The 8574-nt window shown below is 42.7% G+C and overlaps 1 protein-coding gene across 1 annotated transcript in view; it reads right to left on the bottom strand.

The window, feature by feature from the left end:
• Positions 1–525: 525 nt before the first annotated feature.
• The window catches only part of LOC104545006 (myosin-6-like), a gene marked incomplete at its 3' end in the record, with an annotated part of 39578 nt that continues 31529 nt past the window's right edge, over positions 526–8574 (bottom strand). The window contains exons 32-37 of the mRNA XM_010190026.1: positions 7746–8095; positions 7042–7166; positions 4609–4724; positions 2545–2737; positions 1656–1859; positions 526–651 (exon numbers count right to left, since the gene is read on the bottom strand). Coding sequence (XP_010188328.1) covers positions 526–651; positions 1656–1859; positions 2545–2737; positions 4609–4724; positions 7042–7166; positions 7746–8095 — 1114 coding nt within the window. The remainder of the gene's footprint in view (positions 652–1655; positions 1860–2544; positions 2738–4608; positions 4725–7041; positions 7167–7745; positions 8096–8574) is intronic.

Below are 8574 nucleotides of genomic sequence, written 5' to 3'. Positions count from 1 at the left end.
GAAGTCAAGGTAGACCACATCCACCGCTCTTGTGTGTTCCCTAGAGGAAGAATGCACTCCATGTCTCCTCTTGGGATCTTAGGCCTCATATTTTTCCTATAGATGCCTAGTTTTAGGGTACTTCATTTGAGATTCAGTAATTTTTTTTCTCACATCAGATTCCAGATGTATACCAGAAGACCAGTTGGCACTAGTTCAGTCTGAACTGGTTTAGCTTATTCAGGTGAATGATTTACCTGATTCAAAGGTGACATGACCTGAGAATTAATGGAAACTATATTCTTGAGGGAGCAAAGAAGCCAAAACAAAAAAAAACCAAACACCAGGAAGAAGTCTTTCCTCTTTTTTTTACCTCTAGCCTGTTTTATTTTGTTGTTTCATCAGTTACCTCCAGATAACTGTGGAGTGCTTTGGATGTATGAGCTTTGTAATAGACACAGAAATGGTGACCTGAGAAATACTTACTTTTTCATCCTAAGACATTGTGGTACTGAAAAGAAGTGAGCAAGGAACCTGCCTACTCACATCTGTGATTGCTTTCTTGGCTTTTTCCTCTGCATTCCGGCACTCCTGGATCGATTCCTCCACTTCATTCTGCATCTGGGAAATGTCACCCTCCAGCTTCTTCTTTTGATTGATCAGGCTTGTGTTCTTTTATTAAGTTTTCCCCAAAAGAACAGTGGAATAGGAGGAAAAGTGATGATTAGAGACATAACTTCTCTAAATATCATAGCACACCAAGGCTTACTGATTTTTGCAACTCCTAGATTACATACAGCAATATTTGGGAAGGGAAACCCAGATATGGGCAAGGCCTGACCTTTACTAAGTAGCTTAGCTTCAAACTGAGGAAATATTAAAAATGCTCTCAAAGCTGTGAATAGTCAGGTTTTAGTTTAGATAAATCATAAACAAGAGGCTGAAATAGAAAAACTAATAAATCAGTTCATTTTGGAAAGCTAACAATCTGTAATCAGTTAGTCAATGAGGTGACTAAAAGAGAAGCCCCATGGCATCATGGGCTGGAGGAAACATTGCAAAATACTGCTAGCCTGTAGCAAATTTTCTTTTCCTTCTGAGGATTAATTATTTGGTGAAGAGAAGCTTTGGTTTCGTAGCAAAAATGCTGGCGAGTTGGGACATGCCCCTCCATGGCCTTGTAAAAACTTCAGTGTCCATCGTGATGAAGTCCAAAGGCCTGTCTTAATGGAGAGCACTTTGCTGCAGAGTGGTTTCCCACCCTGCACTAAATACACCTGCTCTTAGAACCCAGCCTCTGCTGTTTTCATTGCTGATTAACATCAGCACCCTGAAGCATGACTTCTCCAAAGAAATGCCTCACCATTCCAGACATGGCTTAAATAAAGCAGGAAACTGGTTTTACAGCACAGAAGAAAGAAAGAAATGAAATTTACTTTTGTTATCTCCCATCATCGGCTTTTCTGGGAACTGTTCAAAGCAATTGGCTGAATCACCAGTTCCAGCTAACTTGAAGGGAGTGAAGTGGCACACCTACAGCGTGTCTTACTTCCTCTCCTCATTTTCTCCCTTGGAGGACAGTAAGGTGTGTCTGACTTACTATGGCCATGGACAAACAGTGTCAGTGCTTAATAGACAAGGCTCAGTTTAACCTAGTGACCACAGAAAAAACCAACCTGAGTGTGAAGCAGGTTCACACGTTCTGTGGCTTCCAGCAGTTCATGCTCTGCCAGCTTTCTTGCCCGTTCGGTCTGGTCCAGCAAAGCCCTGAGCTCATCCAGCTCTGACTGGAGAAGATTGTTCCTCCTGTCAGAGACCGCCAGCTGCTCCTTCAGATCTTCATTCATGTGTCCTGAGTCATCCAGCTGCACCTGAAGCTCCTATAACGAAACAGATGTTTGTCTTTTTTACCAGTGCAACGCCATTTCAAGCCATCGCACTTACTTAAGAGGACCCCAGATTGCAGAGGCTGCATGGGACCCACCTCAGGAATTTCAGTGCTTTATTGGATAAAGGCTTCCTCTACACTCTAAGCTGAACAGCTTTTGTGGTATGTGGTGCAACATGGGGAAAAACCCGTGTGTTCAAATCTGTCAGATCTCATGGTTCTGCCTGCTTAGGTGTGGGAGAGGCGATAGCTTAAGAGGTGTCTTAGCAAAGCACTTTTTATTTTGCTATTATGAATGTTGAAGCAAACAACAAACCTGAATGTACACACACCCCTGTACTCCAGCCAACTGACTTGCTCTTCACTTTTAAAGGACTTGTGAGTTCACCAGAAAATCAGTTTTTCAGTTCTTCATGCTGTAGCTTTTTGCCCCTGCAGGAGGCTGTAGCCAGCAAGGGTTTTATGACTGGATCTCATCCAGCTTGTATGCAAGTCTGGGAGGAAATCCGTGTTTCAATATTCTCTTACATCAGATGTGATCACTAAAAGCTTTCCCTGCACATCCCTGGGAGTAGCTTCTATCTTAAGTCCCATCACCACAGCTGTTTTACTCTGCACTAATGAAACCCAGCCTGCACCTACCATTGGGTGCTTGGAACTGCCAGCTGATGCAGTACCTTTATCTGTGCCTGCAAGACACGTGCTGACTTTGTTGCTTCTGCAGCGTGCCTGTTAGCATGGCTAAGCTGGATTTCCATCTCATTGAGGTCCCCTTCCATCTTCTTCTTCAGCCGGATGGCCTCATTTCTGCTCCGTGCTTCAGAGTCAAGGGTAGACTGCAGGGAATCTATGGCACGTTGCTGGTTTCTCCTGAAAAAGCCATGAGGGGTAAATAGAGTAGTTTTCATCTCTGCACAGGAACTTAGAGCTACACACACAGCACTTCATTTTATGAAAGTGTCTCATTTCTAGAAATAGTATATTTCTGAATGATATACATAGCACAGATTTCTCCTGCTTCACTGCCATCTAACTGACTGGTGTGCTTCACACCCTCAGCTAACTCCTGATCTGTAAGCACCTATAGGATCCTTCTCCCTGGTTTCCTTTGGCAATATTGCAGCAAGGGGTTCTCTCAGATCTCTTGTAAACTCAAGCGAGTACAGATTTGAACTTAACAGGAGGCACTTCAAGCTTAGCAGCCACTCACCAAGATAGTTACTGAATCATTTAATGAAATGAAGGTATTAGTGAAGGAGATTAAACAAACTTAAGGTAGGCAGCTACATTCTAAGTTCATTACTTTAGGTGCTATTTACAGTAATGTCATGTGTAAGCTACAATTTATTGTGTCTTAAAGTTGATATTTATTCTTATGCTAATTTTAAGAGGAATAATTCAGGAATAAAAATCTGGGTAATGGACATCTAAAGTTAGAAGATACTACGCCCACCCAATTAACAGCCTGCCCCCACTGAGAAAGGCAACTTAGTGTCTAGTCAAAGATCGCAAAACAGATAGATGCTTAGTTTTCTTAACAGTCAAGTCCTACGATTAAAGTTTTGCTCTCCTACAACCAGAAAGTACAACTCAAAGCACAGAATATGACTCACACAGGGAAACACTTCTTTTGCTGCTGGCCAAGTTTTGCTGAAAGCGTAGGAGTTCTGGGAAATGACCAAGTCAACAGGGAAAACCTTGAGGGCTTGACTGCTTCAGCAAGGTATTAGCTGTTCCCTAGACTCCCAGGGAACAACACAGCATGTCTGCTGAACAACTTATAAGCGTAACGCTCATAATGAAGCTGGACATCAGAATATAGTATCTGAAAGGGCTGAAACATTCTTGGTTCTGAAGCAATTACCATATAAATCGTTGTATCTATGCTGGCCAAGGTGAGCCTTGGACTTTCCCTTCCCTCCCCTTTAGCCTACCAACAAACATGGTTCCTGGATTAATAGCATTGCAAGACTAATTCAGGGTCAGAGTTTTCTGAACGACTGCACACACACATTGCTGAAAATTTGTCCCAGCATAGCATCATTTTAAGACTCTTCAGACTAGCATTTGTGCTCGGTGGGAAGGGAGAGACAAAAGACATTGTCCTCCTCTCATTTAATTGCTTTCCATTTTTCCCGTTTATCTCTTCATCTGCAAACTCCTCTCCTTTTATATTCATACTTTCTGTACTTCTGCAATTCTCACTGCTTAACCAAACGGCGTACACATAATAGCAAGCTCCTCACATCCTACCACAGTCAGTGTAGTTATAATTGCATAAATTAAATAAATGCTTTCAAATAACATAGGTTTGAGAACCACTGAGGTAGTACTACTGATTATGGCTGTGGTTCCTGTTGGGAGGCAGCCATCCTGGAGGCTTAGAAGGCAGGTCTCTAGACATACTTGTCATACTGTAGACATACAGACTTAGTAGCCCTTGGTCTGCTGTGGCTTTGGTTGCATCAGTCGGTTGCGTTACGGCTGCTATGTGATACGTATGACAAGTGTATGTGTATGCTGGCAGACACTGAACTGACAGGAATATTCAAACTAAGAAATGGTAATATGGTAAGATTACCCTTTGGCAAATACCAGAGCTGTCTTTGTTTCTGGTACAGACAGTATCTGCTTGTGCTGGCATAACTACCTGTGGTGCATTTTACTGGCTTGGGTCTTGAGAATATTTCCCCTCTTTTGAGACTTTCACCTTCAAAAACATGCTGCTTCCTGTACAGTACCTTATATTTTCCATTTCTTCCTCCTTTTCTGTCAGTTTCCTTTCAAACTCAGCTTTAAGCTGAGAAAGTTCAAGCTGGAAACGAAGGGTCTTACTTTCTTCATGCTCCAAAGCTCCCTGAAATAGAAAACACCAAGAGCTTGTAGGCCAGGGTTGTTATGTTTTAGTTTTCTTTATTAAGTCACAAACTGCTGCACAAAGATGATCCCTTCATGCTTTTCTTCCTGTTCCAAATAGTACTGTTTCCTCCCTGCATCTCTCTCTAGGCAAGTACATGAGCGGCTTACATGGCAAAACAATGCATTTATTTGCCTTCTAATGCAACTTGGCAGCTGGAAAACTGAGCAGCAAGCTCCTCAGAGGATGAATTTTCAAGCAGTCCACAGCTCAGAAAAAAATACCTTAGGCCATGCCTGTACGCTTTTGATATCTACAGATGTTCCCCACTCCTCACCCCTATACAGAAACCCTCCAGAAATTCACAGGCTTGTAAAGGATAGGCAAAAGCTAAACCAGGATTGCTGTTGGGAAGTGAAGGAGTCTACACATCCCCCAGCTCACAAAGATCTCTTCAAATCATGAAGTGCTGAAAGCCTCTCTATTGTACAATCTTACTAGGCAATATGACTTCAAGGAAAGTAATAACAGACATCAGCTATATATGAGAAGATGCAAAAATACTCTGTCTGCTCTTTCCAATTAATGTGAAGACAAGTCTACGAAACAAGGGAGATGTGTTCCTATGTCTTTGTTCTTACATTTCTCTCATATCTGGAAGTCAAGAACTAAGCAGACAACAACCCATAGTGAAATAACAGGGCCTCTGACATCCAGGTCTTTTATAAACCAGGCTCAGTGGCATTCTCTCTCCTTGCTGCTTGCATCAAACAGGGAAGGAAAGCACAGAACTCAACACCACATATTTTGGAAGGGCTTTCTGAAGGGTAGAATTGCACAGGCTTAGCTATGCCACCCTTGAGAGGTGATGGAAACAGAATAGAGGTTCTGAAGAAAAAGCTGTACAAAATCCTTGCTAATCTCTGGCCATCATGCAGCAGCTACAGGTCAGTTGAACGCACACTTCTTGCCAAGGAGCTACAATGTATTAATGGGAACAGCAGGCAAAAGTACCACGTCATCAGTGGTGACTGCCAGACACCCAAATTCACAAGAGAGGGAGGAAATCTGCATGAAACCTTTTCTTTCACAATTAAGATAAGATACATCACCACTTTACTTTCATTAGTTTCTAATACCACTGAGCTTTAGGAAGCCATTCCACACAGTTCAGGAAAGTAAAGTGTGCCTTTTAGATCTCTTAAGAACTGATGTATTCTTTCTAGCAAGAGAAGCTTATTGACAGAGCATATAATCACTCTTCACGTCTCAGAGCTGTGGAAGAAAGGGATGCTCTTTCCTCTGCTCTGATCATGACACCTGTTTGTTTGGCTGGGAAATCCCTGCGAAGTATAAGGCATCCTATAACAGACAAAAGAAGTTGCACAGCATTTAATGTGTTAATGGATCCCTGTCACTGAGTGATGAACATTCTAGCAGATACTATTTAGAGCACAATTCAAAAGAAATGTAGCAGTCACTAAAAATCCCTTGCCATGTGCTGTGTTGCTTCTAGCTAGCGACACCTAGACATCTTCCTAGCTCTGCAATGCACTGAACTTTTAAAAAACCTGTCAACAGAGCCCTTCAAATGAATTACCAGGATTTCCAGTTGGCTTGTTCTGTATTGTCGGTTTGTTTCTGAAAACTGGAATGAAGCATCCTTCTTGGGTACGTACATAATTGTTACTGTGGAAATTAATGCAGTGATGCTAGATGCCTTTACCAAACTCCTACTGAGAGTCAGGATTTCCTAATCAGCCTGTTTTGGTTTCTGAGACTGCTACCATTTTTTTTTTAAGCCAGCTGCAGTATCCAACATAATATGAGACCATATAAAATCTAAAGTAATCAGGAAGTTTGTTTTCTTCCTCTCAAAAACAGGAAATGGTGAATTTGCTGTTGGAAACTAGACACTAGAAATATCTAATAAAATAGTATAAGACTATAATTCTCAGCAGTTCCTGCTTCCTGAAAGACTGAAATATTCCATGTTGAAGTGAGCAAGGACTGGATTTTCAGGAGGTAGACAGAAGATTTCTGAGCTTCCCAAAAGGGGAAAAAAACCCCAAATCAACAACAGAAAAACAAAACCTACAAGGCACCTCCTTTGAAAGGGCCTCCACTGATGATCTTAGAGCTGACATCTCCAAAAGTCACTCTTGAAGACACTGGCTATCAAGCCCAGAGAAGTTGGGTGCACAGAGGTTGCACTTGCTAACAATCAACACATTGGCTGTGTTGCTGAGAGGATGAAAAAGGAAGGAAAATGGTGATAAAGACACACTTTCCTCTTCTTTGAGCTTTCATTCCTTACCTCTGCTTCCTCCAGAGCCAGCTGAACTTCTGACTTCTCTTGTTCAACCTGTTTTTTGATTTTTTCTATTTCATGGAGGCTCTTGTTTCCTTCACTGATCTGGTTGGTCAGATCAGAAATCTCCTCTGAAACAAAAAGGAAGGATGGATTTAGCAATCAGAGTGTCCCAAACATACTGCAGTTCACAGAACATGACTACAGGACCCCTGCTACTACCTCAAGGGCTCGTCTGCACGCAAGCGCTGCCTTACTTTAAATTACAGCAACCTTTTTACCCGAGCAACCTGAAGGCACAGACATTCTTGTAAATGCTTTTTGAAATGGTTATAGTGGTTTAGTTTTTTTATCTGTGATCTGCAGGCTAGCAATGCTGTGCTCTGCTTTGGGAGCTGTTTAGGCTTCATTCGCTGCACCTCTGTCATCTTTCTTGTTCCTCCCCTGAGACTGGTATCTCTGCCCATGAACTTCATTGACAGGTGAGCAAAGGGAAGCCTGCTTTCCTCTGGCCATACCAATTTTTATGTTTTAAGCCTTCATTTCCAGCATCAATCAGCATCTCCAAACACATCAGAAAGCTAGTCTCTGGGATGAGAGAAATTTCTTTTGTGGCCTTTCCCTCCAGCAGTTACAGGGCACCTACATCCCTCCAGCTGTCCACTGGGCTGTGGCTTTCACACTGGACATGGGTCCTCAATGAAGCCTACCCTGGAGGTTCTTGTTTTCCCTTTTCAGTGTCTCCAGGTGGTCCAGTGTTTCCTCATAGGCATTCTTCAGCTTGAAGAGCTCAGTGCTGAGGCCACGAGCCTCCTTCTGGGAAGCTTCCAGCTCAGCCTGTGACTCTTCATACTTCTGCTTCCAGTCATTGATGATCTTGTCAAACCCACGCTGCTTCTTGTCCAGGGAGGCAGCTGCCGAGTTGGCCTTCTCCAGGTCAATCATCATGTCTTCCAGTTCGTTCTGCAGCCTGTGCTTTGTCTTTTCCAGAGAAGAGCACTTGGCATTGGCTGCCTCGATTGCTTCCTCAGCTTCTTGTAAGCGAGCGGCCAGTTTCTTCCTACCAGGTGGGAAGAGACAGTGAAATGACCGAGTGCTACCACTGCCATATTATCCAGAAAGACTGACACCAAAGCAGTATATCAATAAATCAGTTTGGAAAGAGAAAAAGGAGGGGCTGGGGACAAGAGAAAGGGAGGGGGAAATCAAGCCTCTAGAGAGAAGGGATTATAATAGGCAAAAAACCATCTTAAATTATGAATGCTGACATGTGGCAGATAATTTTGTGCATGTGTGTGAATATTTGAGCTTTTGAAATCTCAGGCAGCAGCTTGCTACTTGCTAGCCGTAACCTGTATGGGCTGGTTGTAAATTTTTATAAGACCTGGTCTAAATGAAAGTGTCGTGTTCCTCCAATTAAGAGATATGAGACAGAACCACCAATTAGGAGGTTGGTCATGTCTTGGGCTTTTGATCATAGTCTATTTAGATTGGGAAAACAGAGGACTTGGAGTCCTGGCAAGAAGAGGTTCTGGAAAG

The sequence above is a fragment of the Mesitornis unicolor genome, unplaced genomic scaffold (genome assembly GCF_000695765.1).
Source record: "Mesitornis unicolor isolate BGI_N332 unplaced genomic scaffold, ASM69576v1 scaffold16128, whole genome shotgun sequence".
Lineage (NCBI taxonomy): Eukaryota > Metazoa > Chordata > Aves > Mesitornithiformes > Mesitornithidae > Mesitornis > Mesitornis unicolor.
The sequence above is the reverse complement of the archived record's forward strand: the minus strand, read 5'-3'. Positions and strand labels throughout refer to the sequence as shown.